This window comes from Ovis aries, chromosome 8 (assembly GCF_016772045.2).
Source record: "Ovis aries strain OAR_USU_Benz2616 breed Rambouillet chromosome 8, ARS-UI_Ramb_v3.0, whole genome shotgun sequence".
NCBI lineage: Eukaryota > Metazoa > Chordata > Mammalia > Artiodactyla > Bovidae > Ovis > Ovis aries.
The window spans coordinates 55,258,463-55,280,678 of record NC_056061.1 but is presented as its reverse complement, the minus strand read 5'-3'; the positions used below and the strand labels follow the sequence as shown (position 1 = coordinate 55,280,678).

The 22,216-nt window shown below is 39.9% G+C and overlaps 1 protein-coding gene across 8 annotated transcripts in view; it reads left to right on the top strand.

Annotated features, from left to right (window-relative positions):
* ARHGAP18 (Rho GTPase activating protein 18) overlaps positions 1 to 22,216 on the top strand; it is a 201,694-nt gene that overhangs the window by 118,874 nt on the left and 60,604 nt on the right. For all 8 annotated transcript variants that reach the window (XM_042253451.2, XM_060419603.1, XM_004011310.5 and 5 more), the window contains exons 2-4: positions 14,618 to 14,814; positions 17,408 to 17,646; positions 21,573 to 21,636. In XM_042253451.2, the coding sequence (XP_042109385.1) occupies positions 14,618 to 14,814; positions 17,408 to 17,646; positions 21,573 to 21,636 (500 nt within the window). The remainder of the gene's footprint in view (positions 1 to 14,617; positions 14,815 to 17,407; positions 17,647 to 21,572; positions 21,637 to 22,216) is intronic.

Here is a 22,216-nt window from a genome sequence, read left to right as displayed (position 1 = left end):
AAGCACTCATTTTTCTAATTTTGTATAGCCATAGGATCCTTTTCCAGTACATTCTTAAATGGATTGCCAGGTAATTTATTTATCAAAGTTTCTGTAGTTGAGGGGGAGGGATAATTGGGGAACACAGAGAGGTTCATTTCCATCACCTTATTTTCTCCTTCCTTAAAAAATGCAACTCTGGGAGTTCCCTGGTGGCCTAGTGGTTAGGATTTGGTGCTTTCACTTAGGTTCAATCTCTGGTCAGGGAATTGAGATCTCACAAATTGCTCAGTGTGGGTAGATGGGTTGCAGGGTCGGGGGAGGAACTCTAAGGCAAAGTGACTGGTTCAGACGTTATACATGAGAACATCAATGTGAACAGATTAGACTTATATAATTTTTAGATTTAGAAAAGACGAGGTACTCTTTATTTTTCTTTTTTTAAAAATTTATTTATTGTTAATTGAAGGATAGAATTGAGGTATTCTTGTAGGGTGAATTTTATGTCATGCATGCTTACCCAGTGAACGGTAGGGCTGGAGAAAGGCTGATTTCTTCTGACTTCCAGTAGAATCTTTTTTCCCCATACGCTTTCCTGTAATAATAGCCTAAAAAATACTCTTTGCTGGGACATTAGTATGGACAAACGATGATGACAGCACTTGAGATGGGAGGGTGGGGTAGTAAGCTGTTGGAGATAAAGCGAGGACATTTATACCATGACTCATAGAATAGTAGCCCAAAGTGAGGATGGGGTTACCGCTTAGGCGGTAGTCAGTAAAATGTCAGTCTCTCTTCCCTCTGTACTCACTCCATAGCTTCTTGCAATTCACTGATTAGGGTTGAAAATGGCACAATGAATTATGCAAAAGCTATTTCTGCAGCAGGAGCTGTCTTGCAGCCTAATGCACAGATGGAAAGATCCTCTTTTAATCATTGTTCCCACAACACTTGGAAGCTTTTTGAGGAATAAGCACTCAGAAGTGGAAGTGAATGGCCTTCAACAGTAAATGAGTTCCTTCTGCAGAGAGGAACTGAAATGTATTTATATGCAGATGGTTGCCCTGTGTTTGAATGCGCATCCATGTCATCTGAGATTCAAGCCAAGCATCTCTTGAAATGCTTGGGTTTGAGATGGTTCTACTGGAGGAATTACTTCTGCCCGGGCTGGCCCAACATTATTATTTTTCTTCAGAAATGGCGACAAGTATTTAAATACCAATTCATGAAGATATGCAAATTACATCTTTTTCTGATCTTGAGTTACTACTGAAGAGACTGAATTAGTTAGCATCCCCTTACTTTTATTAGCATAATATTAATGCAAATCATTAGCAAAGGCTTTTTTAAGAAGGAAAGCAGAACCATCCATGGAAAGCAATTGAAAGCAGTGTTTAATGTCCTCAGTTAGGAAAGAGAAACATTTATGACTACATTTCTTTACTTTGGTATCTGTGCCAAGGACCACCCAACTGGGCCTTTTTTGGTACTTATTTCTAAAATCAGCAACACCTTGGAGGTTTCACTTGCAGATCAAGAATCAATCGGGAAAAGGCCCAAAGGTTATATGCGGGTACAAAGGTTATATGCTGGTACCTGTATCATGATTCAGATAACCACTAAAAATGTGGTATCTAAGAGATTGCTTTTTAAAATATGGGAGGAAAAGGTAAATGAACATTATTCACTGGACAATTCAAGGTATAGTAAAAGACTGACTTAAAACTATTCCCAGCAAAGGGGTTAGTATAAAGAGGACACTGATTAATTCTTTCTTTGCTTGGAGGAAATGGGCTTAAATTGGAGGGAAGTAAAGTTGAATCAAATAACAGGAAGACACTGTTGGCTCTGGGGAGAGCTTTATAAAATTAGAATGAGGTAGAACAAGAGCCTGGAATCTCCCTTCTTATTGCCTCTTGTTGTGATACAAGCATTTTGTATACTTCCCTGCATCTGTGTCTGCCTCTAACTGGACTGAGCTCTGCAGCACCTGCTGTCTGCACTGCTCATTTGCATGGAGTCAGTGTTCCCTGGACTATTATTTTCCTATGTGTTTTATCTATTCTAATACCATGTAAACTCTTAGGGATCAGAGGTGAGGCCCTGTACTGCTTTGGACTTCATCTTGTATATGTGCATGCCAAATCGCTTCAGTCGTGTCCAACTCTTTGTGACCCTATGGACTATAGCCCCCCAGGCTCCTCAGTGGAGGAGGGGTTCTCGTGGGGTTCTCTGTGCAAGAATCCTGGAATGGGTTGCCATGACCTCCTCCAGGGGATCGTCCCAACCCAGGGGTTGAGCCCATGTCTCTTATGTCTCCTACATTGGTAGGTGGGTTCTTTACCACTAGCACCACCTGGGAAACCCTCAACTTGTATAGTATCTTGCAGCTAATGAGGAGCCAGTATTTGTTGAATGAATGTATAAATCACAAGTTGGTTATTTGTTGGTATCAAGTGAGAACTCAAGTTCTACAGCATCATTCCGCCAAAACATTGAAGTGTTAACCTAATTCCAATTCCACTGTTCTTTCCAGTGTCCATTTCGTTACCTGAATGGAAAATAGAGTTAATTATGTAGATTAAGTAGGCTTCTCTGGTGCCGCAGTGTTAAAGAACCCACCTGCCAATATAGGAGACATTAAAAACTCGGGTTCGATCCCTGGGTGGGGAAGATCCCCTGGAGGAGGAAATGGCAACCCACTCCAGTATTCCTGCCTGGAAAATTCCATGGATAGAGGAGCATGGCAGGCTACAATTAATTCATGGGGTTGCATGGAGTTGGACCCAGCTAAAGTAACTTAGCAGGCAGGCAATAGCATAATGAAGACCAAAGATTGAATGTAAGCATTCTTCAGTGAAGTTTTCTATTCACAAAGCTGTTGGATTAAGAAATTTACATTCCTGTATTAGATTGGTTGGCATATGCTTAGAGTTTCACAAGTATTTCTAGTAGGAGCTGTGTATTTATAGAACCATCTTCAGCAAATAACTGAAGTCCTTTATGAAGTGAGGACACTTAATAGTTGGGCCTCAAACATCTAGTTGAAAAAGAACTAGAAAAATTCTGAGTCTTGGATGTTTACTGTGCAGTGTCTGGTGGCCTAGATTTTTCTAACTTACTCTGACAAGATAGTAAAGGAAGTTTATCTTTGATCCCTTGCTACCATGCCCTTGGTGCCCTGCATAAATACCACCTTCTGCCTTGGCATGACATCCTTTGATCTTTTCCTTGTAGAACTTACTCAGATTCTGTTCTGTCTCAAGAGGCTTATTCTCTATAGTCAGTCACCCTCTTGCTAATCTCTTCTGCAGTGTTAGCTTCCTGAAATGACAGTTCTTTCTTCCACCTCTGTTTCCTGGCAAGAAGGGGCGTGGGTGGCACACCTGGCTAGGATGTGAATTCCCGGGAGCCTTGGCCTGTGCAGAATATGGGATTCATTCAAGAAGGCAACTCAGCAGATGACCTTTGGGAAAGAGATATCACTCAGTCTGGACTGTTTCTTTGTAGGGACTGGGCAGAAAGGAGAACCCATGGATGGAGTAGTGGGGTCAGCAGTAGAGAGCAAGAGGAATGGTAGTGGGAGACTGGAGTCCTTGAGTTGGACCTTGATTTATCATCAGCTTTTTATAGAATACCAACAGCCTTGGCCATAGCTAGGGAGGGAACTCTTGTGAACTTCTTAGCTTGTTTCAAATTCCCGCAAGGAATGGCATTTTGGAACCAGATGCCGTATTACTTTTGGTGAAGTGGGAATATTGCTGCCCCATGTAAGTAACAGGTTGACAGTAGACTGGCATAAGCCTGATGATGAGCTGGAGACTCTCAGACTTCCTAAGAGGAACAGGAGAGGAGTTCAGCCAGGACAGGTACATAAACTTAAATCCAGTTGGAGGATTTAATCCTCCCAGAATTTGATGTGGTAGAATTTGATTTGATTTGGTCTTCCCAGAATTTGATTTACCAGAGCTCTGTGTGCCCGTAACTGTGCTGGATGATATGGGAATTGCATTAGTTAGGTTTTCTTTTTCTTCTTTTAATTTATTCGTTTATTTCTGGCTGTGCTGGGTCTTTGTTGCTGCGCGTGGGTGTCCCCTAGTTGCAGTGAGCAGGGCCTGCTCTCTCCTTGTGGTGCATGGGCCTCGTGCTGTGGTTTCTCTTGTTGCAGACCCAGGCTCTAGGGCGTGGGCTCAGAAGTTGTGGTACATGGGCTTCGTTACCCAGCGCCATGTGGAGTCTCCCTGATCAGGGGTCGAATCCGCGTCCTCTGCATTAGCAGGTGGATTCTGAACCACTAGACCACCAGGGAAGTCCTAGTTATGTTTTCTTATTTGTATTTTTTCTTTCCCTTCTGCAGGTTCCCTTAATTTTTCCCGTAAAGCCCTTGCCTTTCCTCAGGGTCACCTTAGGTCTCTCTGTCTTTTGGACCTTGTTCCTGTCCTCTAAACAGAGCTCAGCGACTTTGACTAAAAACATTTGTTTTTGTGAGAGTTTTGGTTTGTTCTGTTTTTTCCTTCAAAAATTAGGTTTAAAGCCCCCACCCCCAGGCAACATTTTACTATTAGAAATTGCCTTTAGTTTCCATGTTTTATTTTATATTTCATGTCTTTTTGAGGCTACTTGCGTTCATATCTGTCTTATGTCGAATCAGCTCAGATTCTGAAGCATACTAAGAAAAAAGTGGTCTCAGGTAATCTCATTGAAAAAGGAAAAAAAGATATCCTGTAATATTCAAATAGTCTACATTGTAACTGACTTCTGAAAACATATAGTGGAAAATGTTACAGATGAATTTTTTCTAAGCTTGGCTAAATTATTTCAAGAGCTGGAAATTATTTCTTCACCACCCCCTTCCATCTCCTCGGTACAGCTGACTTTTAGTACCTGGCTTATGAAAATACATCCTGGCCTTCAGAACTTACTGGTGGAACATTATACTCTTTGAAGGTCATTTGGAGCTATCCATAAAATTACACTTTGCAGGCTAAGTGAAGCAGCTTTCTTTTTCCTACCCAGGTATTTGCAGCACAGTTACTGCTGTTTTAAATTGTTCTGCTATTACTACTCACCAGCGTTACTTTGAAATGATGTAGAAATATGTGTCTTCTCCCTTTTTATTGTGAAACATAAACACAGACATCCTTCCACTCTGAACATTTTTTTCAGTGTTTGTCTATAGCAGTCCTTATGCTGACTGATGGAAGCTTGGTTTTATGCCACTATGGCCCCACTGAGATAAATGATTTCCCAACTTTATTGTAGCAAACAATCACAAAGGACTGAAAAGAGTTAATAGTGCCCCCATCTTTTCCACAGTATATGCCCATGCATTTAGCTTCAGTTATTATAAAAAGGGTTTTATTTTTTTAATCCAGTCTTGCCTTGTGTCCATGTTTTTATTGGCATAGGAAAATTGATGTTAATATGTATATAAAGTCTTATAGAAAGGCAAGAGAGTGGCCCATAGAAATAAGTGAAACCATTGTCCAACAGTATTCTAAAATATTAGTGTTCATAGTTTTGTGTTACATCAACGAATATTTTGTTAATACCTGTGTGATGGTGCGGGCTTCCCAGGTGGCTCATGGTAAAGAATCCACCTGCCAGTGAAGGAGATGCAGGTTTGATCCCAGGGTCAGGAAGACCCCCTGAAGAAGGAAATAGCAACCCACTCCAGTATTCTTGGAAAATACCATGGGCAGAAGAGCCTGGCGGGCTGTAGTCGATGGGGTCACAAAAGAGTCAGACATAACTAGGTGACTAAAACAGCAACAATGTATGATGGTAGGCTTTACGAATCAATAGCAGCTTACTTTATGAATTGGAGAGAGATATCAGAAAATTGTAGCTTGTCAGTCTGTAGTCAGTCAATGCCCAGAATGAGCGTCCTGGCCAACAGTTAGACATCTATCCTGTATCCTAGATCTTGAAGTATATTGTCAGGTTTTGTATGTGAGAGAGTTGCACATTGGTGAAGATTTGCCCATTTGCATTAATGTATTTTTAAGACATGTGGTTAACTGTAATGTTGGGATTCTAAGCTAATGGAGGGCATGATAGGGGACTTTTGAATGAGGAGTTCAAGCATATTAGAGAAGATGGGAAGACTTTTGGTCTTTTACCTCTGAAAACATGTTGAGAACTTGATAGACTCCTCAGAAAGAAAAAAGCACAGCTTTGAAACCCAAAAGGCAAAAAATTTGATTTTTCAAGAGCAATAAAAAATAAGTAGGTATAAGCTTGATGACAGTTTTGGGTGCTAATAGCTACCTTTGAAGCCTCACAACTTTTGTGAGAAAAGAATTCGGCATTAGACAGTTGTGAGAAAACCAGACTCTGGCTCAGGAAAGAGTAGCCTGTGGCACCTAGGGACCCGTGTGAGTGGGCTTCAGGCAAATCTAGGAGGACTGTGGTAAACAGTGCTGGGGAGAGGGAGGGGTCCCAGGATGGGCTGTGGAGGTAGCCCAGATGATTGATCTGAATTTGCGGAAATGGTTATTGGGCAGAGGTTGAAGTGGAGGTGAGTGGACAGTGGCAGTTAGAGAGGAAGTGAAATTCTGAGGAAGGAAAGGTGAACCACAGCAGGGCCTGAAGCATGTTAGGGACAATACTAAAGCAGAGGTCATGAACCAGAGGCCCTTTTTGAAAGCTGTCTGGGCTGCTGGTTTGGTGAGGAACTGGAAAATTCCACCTTTGCCCAGTGTCAGTATCATTTCTAATCTCTCTGACAATGCAGACTTGAGTAGGCTGGTTGAACAGACATCTCTGATAAGGTGCCCAACACACTGCAGGGATTCAACAAATATTTTATTTGTTTTAGCAATTAAGTTGACAGGATGGAACCAGGGAATGTGTGCTTAAAAAACTGTATGCCAGTGCTTGTTTGTGACTTAATATTAGGTACAGTCTGATAGGGAAATGGCTGTCTTGTATGTTTCATATAAGGAAGCCTACTTTCAAATTGAACACTCAAGAGTTATAGAGCTGTAGAACAATTACTTATTAATTACATTTTAGGGTTTCCTGATGACTAATTTTTTTATTGTCTACTTTTCATGTACCTGTTTTATTCCTTTGTAGTTTTGTGCAATTAAATAAGAAACACCTTAGAAGTTAAAAGGAGGATGTTGTTTCAGAGGCAATGATAATTCAGTAATTAATGATCAATTCCCAAGCATCTGCTATGGTAAATGGATGGCGAAACCCAGGGATACCCAGATGAAAAAACAACAGCAGCAAAAAAATAAAAACCCAGAAAGAACTTTGTAGATACTTGCCCCAAGGAACACACAGTGTAGTGGTAGAAATACAAGTGTGGGTAACACAGTCCAAGTTGTGGTCAGGGCTGGGGGGAGACTGAAGGAGCAAGGAGATGTCTTTATTCCACCCCCGCTGGAGAAAGGTGCCAAGATATGACAGCTGTAAAACAGATCCAACTGGAGAGCCACCAAATGCCGAGTGGCTGCTCGTGTTGCACCTCCAGATGTTTCACAACTAATCAGAACAAGGAAAGGCCAGGGTTCTGGATTCGAGCTGTGTCAGGAGCATCCCAGTGTCTGCTAGAGACACGTCCTGGTGATGGAGAATTGAGGTTGGGTGGAGTGCATACGCAAACTCAGTCCCGCGTGCTTCGAACCAGTCTTCCAAGATCTTGACATTTCACGTTAAAGTTCCACTTCAGATCTCTCTAGCCTCGTCTTAGAAAATGACTTTGACGTTGAGATCCCTGGCTCTCATTTGTCTACTTGTTGAGTCATGTCTCCAGTTGAGGAAGGAAAAACTGCCTCTTGAGAGAGATTGGAGGAGCTCAGAACAAAGAGGACTCACATCTACTGAGAAGAGAAGAGAAAATAGGAAAGTCCTCTGCCTGGTGGTTGATGTTATCCCATGATTTCCCTTTTACATAACCTGTGTCTCTACTTAAAAGGGAAGGAAGTTTTTCCAGCCTACTCTGGTTGCCTCATGATGCTTCCACATGCCTTTCTATCTCGTACCTTTTCTCCTTCCTTTCTACTAGGTGCACACCAGTGCACACCTGGTGGTTGTGGCTGCCTTCTATAGCCTTTATTCTGTTAGTGATATTCACATATGGGTTGGTTCTACCACAGTGTTTTCGTAAAAGTGATAAAGCCAAGTTTTCAAAGCTTTCCCGCAGCAACCTTACTAATGTGCTTCTCTTCCCAGCTTGATTTGGGCAGTGTTGGGTAAATGGTGCATCATCAGTTCACTTGTTCATTGTTTTGCTGTGTGTCAAAGTTGGGTGGACGCTCTGTGATGACCATAGCAGTGTGCTATGCAGATGTTAAGTGATTTTTATTTTTAAAGAAAAAGCTGAAAGAAATACTGAGTAACTTTTATTTCTACCCCTCCATGCCATGGGCTTCCCTGATGGTTAAAATCTGCCTGCAATGCAAAAGACCTGGATTCAATCCCTGGGTCAGGAAGATCCCCTGGAAAAGGGAATGGCAACCCACTCCAGTATTCTTGCCTGGAGAACCCCATGGACAGAGTGGGTGCTACAGTCCCTGGGGTCGCAGAGTTGGAAACTGAGTGATTAACACTGGGATTAACACAACTACTACTGCTTCCTCCACCCCACTCCCCCAGATGAAAGGGTTAAAATGTGCAAAGGATAGAAAAAGTAAGCTTACTTGGATAGTGAGAATTAGTGTGTTTCTAGAACTGTAGCAGTTGGATTGGAAAGATGTGAGGAACTTTTCTCCTGCGCTCTGAAGGCTGCCTGGGAGTGGGGAGAGAAAGGCCAAAGAGGGGTTGCTTCCTAATCAACTTCTTCCTGCCTTAAGGCATTGTCAGTGTTCTTTCTTCCTGGTGTCAGAGCCACTTCTAATAATTACTGCTTTCAACTAAACAATAGTAGGCATTCAGTTCACAGGGAAAAAGAAACGACATGGGTCATTCATAGGCTGCAGTTCTTCCCAGTCACTCAAATTCAATGTAGTCTGATGGACCAGGCCATTACGGAGTATTAATAGCTTTACCATCTCAGATGGCAGTGATTACTTCTTTAATATCACTGATAAAATGAAAAAGAAAAATCTACACATCAGAAGCACTTCCCCCCTCCCCCCAGCCTAGAGGTAATGTAGATCCAGAGTGAATGTTTAAACATCTTTGAAACAAGGTTTCTTTGAAAAAAAAAAAAAAAAACCAAAAAGTATATTTGAAGTCGTACCCTAGCATGACATAAATCACATTTTAGAAAATGCATTGGGAAAGGTTTCTCATGCATTTCAAAGAGGTATGATTTGATTGTTAAATGTATTTTTCTCTAGATAAGTGTAGTGGTCATTTAAAAACATTAGTTATAGGCTGTGTCAACAAGATCACTTTTGGTTTTGCTATGTGCAGTACAAACTCACAAAGACTGGAACGTTGGATGTGAAAAAAAGTAAATTCTACCCTTTCCATTCTATTTGGTATAATGACTGCAGAAGACATGAGGACACCAATTTTGGTTCCACCATCACTTTGCTGAGATTTTGAAGAAGATTTAGCCCTGGCAACTCATTACCTCATTTAGAAAATGATGGGATAGGTTTAAATCTCTAAGGTCCAATAACATTCTAAAGCTTACACTTCAATAAATTTGGCTTTATCTAAAATATACTTGGTCATTATGGTTGATAAGTCGTGATCTCAATAAGAACTTTTATTTTTGGCACCTTAAAAACAGAACAAAAACAAAAATAGCCTTATCCTCATATCTCTGAACCCAGTCCCTTCTTTTCCTGTGTTGGAAGTGAAAGTAGAATAAGAAGCATGAAAGAGAGTATACTTCTTTTAGAAAGGATCTTGTGAGAATATGAAACCAAATCCTAGCATCAGAGGACTTCAAGAAAGCAGACTTTGAGCCATAAAAAATGCTTCTAGAAGGAGCAGGACTGAGAGACAGACTGGATGTGAAGTTTAGCAGTATAGCTGTTGATGGGGTGGAGTGCACCAAGTAGAGATTGGATCATGTAGTTAAATATGAGTGCAAAGAAGTGTCCTAGTTCTAAATAAATGCCTTGAGATGATTATAGGAAGAGGTACAGATGGTAAAGGAGCATTAAAGGAAATACCCATTTTCAAATACACTGGCCAAAAGGGGAAGCTTAGAATTTCTGCCCATTGTGCATGATGGATGAAAGTGGATGATGGAAGACATTGGCGAGGCAGGGGTTTTTTAATATGCTTTTATTCTTTGTCATTGTAGTATGAATTAAATATGGATATATCATTGGAGTAAGTCCCAGTTTTGATGAAAGGCCGTAAAACTAAACTAAAATAAACAAAGAAGTAGGTCAAGAGTCACTAGGAAAGCATGTCTATTTTTTTCAGTAAGGCTTTCTGGAACATTGCCCACAGAATTGAAAAGTGCTTTCTCAGATCCATTAGGTGTTTTTGAGAAATCCTGGAGCAGCGGTTTTCAAAGTGTGGCCATGGAACCCCTGAGGCTCTCGAGACCCTTCAAAGGGTCTAGGAGATCAGAACTGTTTTCATCGTAACCCAAGCTGTTAACTGGCCTTGTTCATTCTGATGCTATCCTGAGGATACAGTGGTGTTTCCCAGAAATTACATGACTTAGAATATCGCAAAAGAGTAAATGCAGAGGGAGATGAGAGAATCCATATGTCTTCTATTAAACTAAACATTAAAAATTTCAAAATGTAAAACAGTGCTACTTATCTATGTTTTTTAAAAAAATATACGGCTTCTCCCCACCTCTCCCCCAATGTTATTTATGATGTTTTCTTAAATAACATCTTAAATATTATTTCTTATTAAATGAATTAGTATTTAAAGTTTTTTTTTTTAATTTTAAGATCTAATAGTGTACATATCAATGAATATAATCTACCTCAAAAACTCTTTGGAAGCCCTTGAAAATTAGGAAGTGTGTAGAAGAGTCCTGAGACCAGAGGTTAAAGAATGACCATCCTTACAGGATAAGCAATTTCTCTGAACCTTAGAAGAGGGCAAAGGTGACTTTATTAAACTATGGGAGAGGCAGTTATCTGTAGTTAGCAGTTACACAAATGTTAGCAATGATACTAACTTGAGTGCCTTCTCCTTGGTTACCTCTAAGGTCGTTCCCTCAGTAGGAATTCTTATTTGATGTTGTTTTGTTTAGTTGCTAGGTCATATCCACCGCATTTGTGATCCCATGGACTGTAGCCTGCCAGGCTCCTCTGTCCATGGGATTTTCCAGGCAAGAAGGCTGGAGTGGGTTGCCATTTCCTTCTCCAGGGGATCTTTCCCATCCAGGAAGCGAACCCACGGATTCTTTACTGCTGAGCCACCAGGGGCGCTCTTATTGGATGACTTACAACAAAGTCATCAAGGCTATTGGCATTCTTTCCATTTTATAGATAGCAGCAAGTTAGAATCAGAGGAGTGATGTCCTCCAGGATCATGAAAGAAAGTTAAGTAAAGCTGGAATCATTTGGTGCTTAGGATTCCCAGTCCTGTATGTTTCCCCATCAGTGAAATTACAGAAAAATGGGAAAAAATACACCTGGGGAAAATACAAGGAAACAGATCCCCAATTTTTATCAACACAGCATGAGGACATGCTGCCAGAAGATAACACACCATGAAGGCCCGGGGGACAGTGGGGGCCTGTAAAGTTGAGTATTTGCTGTTATGTTAGTGCCCAGGGAAAAAGAGCCCAAGTGATAATATTGTGATGTAATGCCTTGTCCAGCAGACTAAGAAGCAGCTTCTTTTAGAGTGTCTAGTTCTGTAGTTCTAGTTGTAAAAAGGTGAGAAGTGGGGGAGCTGGGAAAGAGTGTTCATGGGATATTTAGGACACAGGATTCTGGGTGGGAGTGAGGAAGGATGAAAAGAGAGTTAGCATTGGCAGTGAGTCAGGTGGGGGTAATTGGTAGTTGCGTGTGGTGGGGCAAACTGCATGTTTCTCTGATTTGAGCACCATGTGTTGGCTGGGATCTTTTGGAAATACAGAATATCTCTGCTCCGTACTTCATTATGTCTAGCAGATGTTGCTTTTATGTGTTTGAGTTCAATTTGCAGAATGAACATGGTGTCGTAAAAGCATACTCCTAAAAACAGAAGAGAGGAAACCAGTTAACTGGCCTGTTACCAGGACAGTTTTAAGAAGGGACAGGCTTTTAGCTGTGGCCTGTCTGAACTACAAAAGTGAGAATAATCTAAGAAGAAAACCAGTGACATGACATGTTTATTGATGTAAACTGTAAATAAAGAATGTTCAGTCACATTTTTAGAAAAAATGTAAAATATTCAGCAGCTAATGGGAACTTTCACTGGATGGTTGCCTCCTTCCTATACTCCATCCCCTAATATTTAAAAAAGAAATTGTTTTCTTGCAAAATTTGCCAGTGATCCAAAATGAAATAAAATCTTCCCTTTCCATGACTCAGTATCTTCAGGTTATTACAACAAACCTTTTCAGCTTTTGAATCTTAATAGAGTCAAAATATTGAGTCGGTTCATCAGCACTAAATGATTAGATTTTTGCTTTATACATGTTTTGAAAGCAGGCCTTGATATAGAAGGTTTATTTACGTAACAGTGCTATTGCTCAATGCCCTTGCATTTTTCTGCACATGCTATCTTAATGGAAATTTACTGGAAAATTCTTGCCAGAATAAACACATTCCTTCAGGAGCGAAAGGCTTAATGTACTTTTCGTTCAACGGCACCTCTTTCCTATGAGCAGATAAAACACATTATTTGACATTAGTCATTATACTTCACACATTCTGCAGTTCTCATCATGGGGCTAAGGTTGTAGAAAATAGGAATATAGTAGACAATCTTAAAATGAGAGGTAAAACAAAAGCAAGGAAGGGTATCCATATATCGGACATGAAATCAAAAGTGAATTTGGCAGATACTCTATAAAATTAGTTTGAGCTAGTCCTGATAAAGCAGGATTAAGGATTATGAACCAAAGATCAGTTGAGCTGGTGATCACAGAAATAAAAAATATAGTTTACTTTTCATTTCTAAGAGAAAGAGAGCATTTTCATTTGCATTTTAATTTAAGAGTCAGAAGTGTAAACCCTAAATGGAGGACACTGATGGTATCATGGCCACTGGGTGAGAGAAGGGATCAGAGTGGGATATAAGGATGTAAACAGGAGTTGGGGCAGGGAGGGAGGGATGGGGAGGCAGACTGTACAATGGAGACTAAAGGAAAGAGATTCACACAAACACGTCTAGACTTCCTCCTGTTGGCCCTCATCTAACACTGACCCCCCCATCACCACCCCAGGACTGCTACTGGAATGAGATGATAGGAATTGTTGCATTAATAAAATGTGTAATCAAGACAGAACCATTTTTACAGGGATAAAACTGGCCAATTAGCATATTACAGTTAAGTCAGTTATATTGCATTTATTTGCAGCAGTAGGTAATTAACTGCTTTGACTTTTTCTGAGAAGTCAGTTGGAATTAAACTACTGGGTAGATTCCACCAGAGTTTAGTGACCTTCTTCCTTATGCCATATTAAATCCTACTATTTTAAATAATTATGGGAGAGGCCAGTTTCAATGTGAAAATGTTCACAGACAATTAAAGAATTCTGTTTTATTGCATTTCTTTTTATTTTCTCTATGTGCAATAAGTAAAACCAGTCTAGCAAGAGTGTATCACTTCCTAATGTCCTCTTGGGAGATTAAAAAAGCGATTTGAAATTAGAATAACAAAATACTCGTTCACCAATTATTATCTCTACTCAAATTATATTTCTAAAAAATTATTGACTATAAAGGGGAAAAACATAGCTGAAAAATTTCCTCCTTCAAGTAATAAGGCTTTTCCTCTTCTATCTCAATATAAACAATCATGAAACAATTCAGTATTTCTCTTCTATATGGGTTTTTATTATTAGGCCTTTCAGTTCAATTTTGGGAGTAGGTAGGATATGATTTATAAAGAAAAAATATAGTTGAAGTTATTAAAAAACCCACCCTATTCATGTATCCTTTTTTAATAAAATTTTTTATAAGCTAAATGTTTAAGAGGTAATTCTCAATGTATTCAGAATTGCCAATAAATGCATTTTACCACGTTTTAAAATATATGTAAATAATAGGTACATTTATAAGTGTAAAGATTAAATGTTGCTTTCTAAAATAGGGTATAACAGTAAACTTAATATACTTTCCTTCTATTTATGTTTTGGTTCCAAAAAAGGAAAATTCAAGCGGTACCTCATTCATTGTTTGCAGATATTTGCTGTGTAAGGGTTGACTGAGTTTAATTTATAATTATCAATGATAAATATGAAATACTGTGTAAAATTCAATCCCAATTTTATTAACCTTTAATCAGTTGCTTTCTAAGAACAAATTTTCAGGTTTAAAGGAGACTTAAAATAATTTAAGTGAAATGGAAATGTAAAAATATTTATCACATGGCTGTTTGTTCATTGCCAAAGTTTTCTGTAGAGGATAAACCTTTTCATTCTACAAACGTGTTATAATCAGTAGCCTCTCACGGTAAACAGTTTCAAACCAAATATCTCTTTGGTTTTGTTAAGGAGAACTTGAGTTTTGAAGTTCTCCAGCTTAGTATTATGATATTGTAGAAATAGTACTACTTCCTCATGTACTAAATGAACCATGTTTTCTTTTGACTTTACAGTAGAAGATATGGCCAGTATACTATGAACCAGGAAGTCACCAAAGTTACAGAAAGACCTCCATTTGATCGATCAAGTTCCCAGGATTCTTTGGATGAACTATCTATGGAAGCTTATTGGACTGAACTAGAAAATATCAAGAAATCTCATGAAAACAGGCAAGATGATCAAGAGGTGGTGGTTGTCAAAGAGCCTGATGGTAATGATGAAATTAATAAAACTTTTTCTTAGTTTATTTTGTATGTATTGATGGGAAATGAATACATAGGAAGAAAGAAATTAAAATGAGGAGAACCAGAAAAAAAAACAGTAGTTGCCTTTCAACTTAAAAATGACTTAATTGTGGCGAATTATAGATGCAGCTGCCAAATATAAATGATATAAGTAAATTCACTGAGTTTTGGATATGGCTAGAGACTCTTATTGGCTAAGCTGTACCTTAGACTCAGGGCTGGACTTGATCTTTGAAATCATCTAACGTCTCTTTAAATTCCATCTGTGGTATCCTAGCCCCATGGTTGTTTGGCCTCAAGTGAGTACAGCTGCTGCTGCTGTTGATGTTTTTCCATTGTTCAGTCAGCTTGAGCTGTTTTGATGTTCTTTATTTTATTAATTTGCAATCTGTTCCACACTACCTTTGACTCACTTATTGTCAATCTACTTTCTGGAAGAGCAGAACAGATCTGCTCTGTTGTTTGCATGACAGCTTTTCAAATGATTGAGGATAGTTATCTTGTTACTAGACAAATAACTTTTTTCTAGAAGGAGAAAGATTCACATAAATCAGTCCTTGGTGGTGGATTGCAGACCTATCCTCATCTTGGTCATCTTATCTTTCAGACTGTTGTCTTCTAGACTGGCAACAGTGACACAGTTCAGCCAGCTAAGCTTAGGGTGGAGATTTTGACAGCGAAAGTGGAAGATGGTATTAGCATTTTTAGCCTCCCTGTTTACTTCTCATATTTGGTTCATAATTGCTGTCATCTCTATCTGCGTTTCCCACAGTCCCCATTATTGTACTTGACATTCTGGAAGAAGCGTGGAAAAATTTACTTTTTTCCCTCCTCTTAAATTTCGTGCTTTAAAAAAAAAAAAATCAGCGTTAAATTCAAGAAGACACTAGGTTTCTCATGTCTAACTTTGGTATCTATTATATTAGGTTGCCTTCCATGCCTTGTGCTGACCATAAGTTTGTAAGTATATCTTTGGTGTACAGGCTGATACAGATTCCAAAAAAGAGCCACGGTCAGTAAGCATTCTGCGGAAAGAAGCACTCAAGCCTGATACATAGCCATGTGTCAGCTATGTCATAACTCTCCAAGGCTGAAATGGATTCATAAAATGTTGTTCATGATTTGATTAACAAGAATCGGGAGTGTTTCTACACACCCGTGCCTTTTCTTTGACTTTAAATAGTTTGAATTTTACCTCTACTTTTTAATGGAACAAGCTGCTCTGTATTGTAATCTTGTTTACTTCCCTTATGGCAGTATCAGCTTTTTCTGACCTTTTTTTGAGTTCTACTTTAATATCTTTAATAATCATGGTGAGTTTTTTATGTCAGTGAACAGTTTTTGTTGCCTGGCAGGCAGAATGCCCTGCACTGCCTTATGTTTCTTGAAGTCAAGGTTATTGATACTTCATTTCTGCCCTCATGGAGTCTAGATAGTAGAGAGGCTATAGACAAGCACACTGGTCAGTGCTCCGTCTTGTGCTGCGGGCTGTAATGGACCTCTGCAAAGTTCTTTGCATGTGACATGCTCACATTTGGTTATGAGGCAACCAGGGCAGCTGTGCTTTAGTTTACAGATGAGAAAACAGAGTTAGCTTGAGGCTAAGTGACTTGACCAAAATGACGTGGCCATCAAGGTGCACGAATGGAGTATGGACAGATCTTTTGTGTCCCAAGTCCTTGGGTTTTTGATGTCCTCTATAAATGTGGAGCTTGGAGTAAATCTATTCTAGTTGTCATTCAGTTTTTCTACAATCATCAATAAATTTTTGGGGGCCATGCCTCACAGCAAGTGGGATCTTAGTTCCCTGACCAGGGACCGAACCCTCACCCTCTGCAGTAGGAGCCTAGACCATCGGGAAAGTCTTGAATTGTCAACAGATCTTACATAATATTTGCTTTACTGTTTGTTTTGAATTGATTCAGTTGTTTAATTAGTTTCCTATAATCTACTTTTTTTTTTTTCTGAAAATAGTTTGCTTTAAAAAAAATTGTAAAGAAAGAAAAACAGGACTCTGGTATGCTGACTGGGGGGTTAAAAAATTAATTTGAAATTGATTAGTTCCCGATGTCCAGATGCTTTTTACTTCTTTGCCACACTGTCAGCTACAGAGAGCAGAGAAAATAAGCCTTTCCATCAGTTAGGGTCGGACTCTGGGATAGTGCTGAATGTAAGCCAAGAAATAGAGCTTTAATGGCCATCCCCAGCATCGACTTCCTTCTGTAACTTGATGGAAGTAAGTTATCTTTTCATTGCTTGCTCATCTCTGGAAAGGGAACAGTATTATCTTCCCCTAGTTAATCTGCAGGGAAGTTAGAGAGGTTAATCACATGTGAAGTCATTTAAAAATTTTAATTGAGTATATATGAAATGGATCTAAAATTTGATATCTTTATGGCTGGAGTTTATGGCAGTGCTCCAAGTTTCAGATAATGATTCTTAGCACTGTGGCTGGGTTATGGTACAAGAGTTTTAGTAAGGGTTTTTAAAACAGTTTTAAAAAATGTAGAAGTTCTCATATTTTGTGATTTAAATACCATTTTTTCTCTACTGTCTCAGAGGGAGAATTGGAAGAAGAGTGGCTTAAGGAGGCTGGTTTGTCCAATCTCTTTGGAGAGACTGCTGGAGATCCCCAAGAGAGCATGGTGTTTTTATCAACGCTGACCCGGACGCAGGCGGCAGCTGTTCAGAAACGAGTAGAGACTGTCTCCCAGACCTTGAGGAAAAAAAACAAACAGTACCAGGTTCCTGACGTCAGAGACATATTTGCTCAACAGACAGGGTCAAAAGAAAAGGAGGTAGGTTTTCTTTTCCAGTAACGTAGAGGAATTATGGCTTAGACTCAGTCGAACCCATCCAGTTAAATTCATATCATTAAAAACTTAATGGGCATGTATATGTAAGGCCACCATAGCTTAGTTGGTAAAGAATCCTCTTGCAATGCAGGAGACCCTGGTTTAATTCCTGGGTTGGGAAGATCCTCTGGAGAAAGGATAGAATACCCACTATAGTATTCTTGGGCTTCCCTGGTGACTCAGCTGGTAAAGAATCTGCCTTCAATGCTGGAGACCTGGGTTTGATCTCTGGGTTGGGAAGATTCCCTGGAGAAGGGAAAGGCTACCCACGCCAGTATTCTGGCCCAGAGAATTCCTTGGACTATATAGTCGATGGAGGTCGCAGAGAGTTGGACATGACTGAGCAACTTTCACTTTTCATATGTAAGGCACCAAAGCTCCATGCTGGCCGTGATCAAGAAGGGTTCGATCCCTGTCCTTCTAGAAGTTACCTGCTGATGGGGCAGAAAAGGAAACAAGTTAAAATTCTCCATGACAGTACCTGCAGTGTGTCCTTGGAGCTTTGGGAGTGCCCCAACCCCCTGGACAATGTGACTACTAGTTGTTACTTAGCAGTCAGAGGCAGGAGGTTCTTTTTTCCACATTTACTCTTGTAGGAAAATTTGCTTTTTTTAAGACTCACGTGGGGATGAATGGAAATGGAATGCAAGGAACCTAATTGCAGCTGAATTATAAAACAGGAACCCTGAACATGAAATAACTTCCCTTTTGTGTCTAGTGCCTAGCGTGTAGAGGATTGGAATAGATATTTGCCATGATGATGAATTTATTAGTGGAAGCTGTTGGAGTCTGGTGGAGACTCTGAGGCTGATGGCTATCTAAGAAAGCATGGTACCAGTCAGAGACCTGAATGGCCTAGAACAGTGCTACTCAGGTTAGCCATTTGGTAGGCTGTTTATGGAGTGCCCATGAGGACCTTAAGAGCTTGCCCAAAATGAAAATTAATATCTGCCCCAGCAAGAAGCATGCTACAAACAGACAAAAAGGTCAGCTGAACTTAATGGTGTTCTTAGGGTCAAAGTTGGTTTACACATTGAACTTTTCTCAGATGACGGTTAGCATAGCTCTGGTCTAGAAGACCCATGTGGGTAGATGAAGTAAGAGCAAACAGAAGAGGTCTTAAATGAGGATTGTAGTGATGATAATAGCAATTATTATAGCAGTAGCCACCACCACTGAACACTTAACTGTGCTGACTACTTTCCATGCCTTATTTCATTTCATCCTTAGAGCTGTCCTATGCGTGAGGTTTCATCATTTCTATTCTACCGCCGAGGCTCATAGACTTTAAGTAACTTGCTCGATGGTCCCATAGATAGTAAAACCCAAATTTGTCAGACTCTAAAGATGTGCTTTTAGCCACTATATATCCTACTACATTTGGGTTTACATATATAATTGTGATATTAAGTAATTCCAGTAAATACATGAGATTGTATTTACACTATAAATAAAGGGTAACAAAAATTTTTTTTTAAAATTTGGGAATCAGAAGATATATTTAAGGTATCTTTCTGTCATATAGAGGTTTTTTGGCTTTTTGTAAACATTTCATTCTTCTAAGAAATCCTGCATAGTTGCAGATTGCTTCTCTGTATGGTCAACTGTAGATAAAATCCAGTCCATTTTATGGGAGTTTTGGGGTCACAGGATTGCTCCAGACAGATCTGTTGCTGCTGTGAGGCAGTTACATACTTGCATGCCACCCGTTCGTTATTTGGAAGGACTAGACTGCTTTTTTACAGCAGTGAAAAAATGAATAATAAGGAAATCCAGTATTATTGGCATTTCCTTCCCAATTAAAGAGCCCTCCCCGAGGGAGTTAAGAGGAAGCCAAAAGCGGGAGGGGACAGAGAACTGAGCCTCAGCAAACCATATTCTGTGGGATTCCTGCCAGTCTTGAAGAGGATGTTGCTTCTCAGTGCTAGAAGCAACATTTTTCAGCGAATCCTTGCTAGTGTCTGAATCGCATGGTTTGAATTCAAGGGAATTGGTGGGTTCTATCGGCTGATGGAGTCAATAAGCGAGAAACAGCACAAGTGAATTAAAATAATGTTAACTTACACTTTCTGCCTTTAATTGAAATATGACCACCCATTAGAAATATGTCTTCCAACCCTCAAGTAAACAGGGGCCCGACTTAGCAGCAACAGCAGCCATCTTTACTTGCATTTCTTCTATTCTCAAGTAAATGCAGTATGCCCTCCATATCCCTGGCTTCTGTACCTGTGGATAGGGAGGGCTGACTGTGCTCTGCCATTCTTTATAAGGGACCGGAGCATCCTCCAGTGTTGGTATTCATGGGGGTGGGGGTGTCCTTTAACCAATCTCCCACAGATACTGAGCGACGACTGTCCATATTCAGCTCTTCCATGTTTAATGCTTCCTCACGAAGCCCTTGCTGACACTGGGAAATAAAATACAGAAATGAATACCATCTGCACTGTCATCTTCAATTGCTTAGGAAAACAATTTCAACCACATGCTCCAAAATATGTGTTCATATGTAAGATTAGAGTTACTCACTGTGTTCACGGTGCCATGGAGGGCCAGCCTTCTGCAGGCTTGGGGTGGAGGGAGGAAGGTGGTATTGCTCTGCCTGAGGGGGATTGAAGTAGTGTCCCTTTGTGATTGGTACTCACTGTGTACTATCTTGCATAATCTAAGGAGAGCACCTCTACCTGCCTGCCCTGGTGCTTTTCCCCCCTCTTCTTAGATTGCAGGTGGAGAGGGGAGTCCTTCTCTGCTAACACTTGAGCCACGACGTGTGGGGAGGGGACTACAGAGGCTCCCTTCTTTTGTATTGAAATGAAAGTCCACTAGAATGAGTACTTTAAAAACAATTCATTCAGATAGACCTCTGTGTATGATTGACCAAGGCTCCCCTTCCTGATTCCTTCTGGAGCCTTACTTGGAAAGGAGGGAGTACTGGCTGGACACACTTACTGGTGAGAGGAGCCAGCTGCATTTTACTGTGTCCGTAAACCCTTGAAGGGCTTCATTTCCTTGGCTGTCACTGTCCCAACCCCTTGAAAGAGGAGTTCCTGTGACTGTCTAAGCTCTTATTACCTGCTTGGTAAATTAGTTTTAATTTCTCTCACATTTATTACTAGCTTTTTAAAATAGAAGTATTCTATTTTTTACCTATATGTCAGTGTACAATTTTATTTTATAACCATGTCATTGAGAAAGAATTCACATACCATCCAGTTCACCCATTTAAAGTTTACAATACAGAGATTTTTAGTGTAGTCATATATATGCAACCACCACCACAGTCATTTTAGCACATTTTCATCATCTCCAAAAGAAACCCCATGCCCATAGCAGTCATTGCCTGTCTTCCCCTCCTTCCCTTTAGGCAACCACTAAACTTTCTTTCTGTGACTTGCCTGTTCTGAAGATTTCGTAGAAGTGGAATCACACAGTATGTGGTCCTTATGACTTTCACTTCATATCATGTTTACGAGGTTCATCCATGTTGTCCCATGTATCTGTAGTTTCTTTACTTTTGTTTCTTTTTATCGTCAAATAACATTCCATTGTGTGGATGGCTCACATTTTATTTATCTACTCATTTGTTAATGGATATTAACTTTTTGAGATATTGTCTTAATGGTGTTCCTGATGGTAGGGACACTTGATATTGCCTGCATTTCCACAGAGCTTAGTAGTATGTCTTGTATGTTGTGGGTGATCACGTATTTGTTGGCTGGTTGCTTGTTAATTATAACCGTAGTCCTTTTATTTCTGTGGTGTAAGTCTGAGTACATTTCTTGTGCTCTACAGGTTAGTAATAGAGTTATTTACAATACCATTTCTCTGGTTGTGAGTGGGAAATGACTAAATGGCCCATTTTCTATCTTTAGGCTCCAGATGGCACAGAATCACAATCAGTTGGAACAGATGAAAACAAATACCAAGGAAAAGATGGTAAGTTGGACCCGTTCTCTTGTATTTTCTCATTATTAGTATAACAAATAGATAAGACCATTTAAAACATTCATCTTCAAGAGCAAATTCAATTAAAATACTCATACCAGGTACCCAACTAGATAATTGCATAAGTCTGAGCATATAGGAGGAACCTGGTAGGCTGCAGTCCATGGGGTTGCAAAGAGTCGGACACGACTGAGTGACTTCACTTTCACTTTTCATTTTCATGCATTGGAGAAGAAAATGGCAACCCACTCCAGTGTTCTTGCCTGGAGAATCCCAGGGACGGGGGAGCCTGGTGGGCTGCCATCTATGGGGGCGGACTGACAAGCGACTTAGCAGCAGCAGCAGCAGCGGAGCATATAGTTGGGTTTTGAGTTTTTAAAATTACTTGTCTGTATCTATTCTAACATCTCTATACATAGTTTTCTTGAATGCTTACCATGTGCCAGGTGCTATGCAGAGACATTTACCTAATTTAATATACTCACGAATGCTCTGTGATAAATATTATTCTTAACCCATTCAATAGATGAGAGAAGTAAGGTTTTGAGATATAAAATCACTTCCCCAAGGC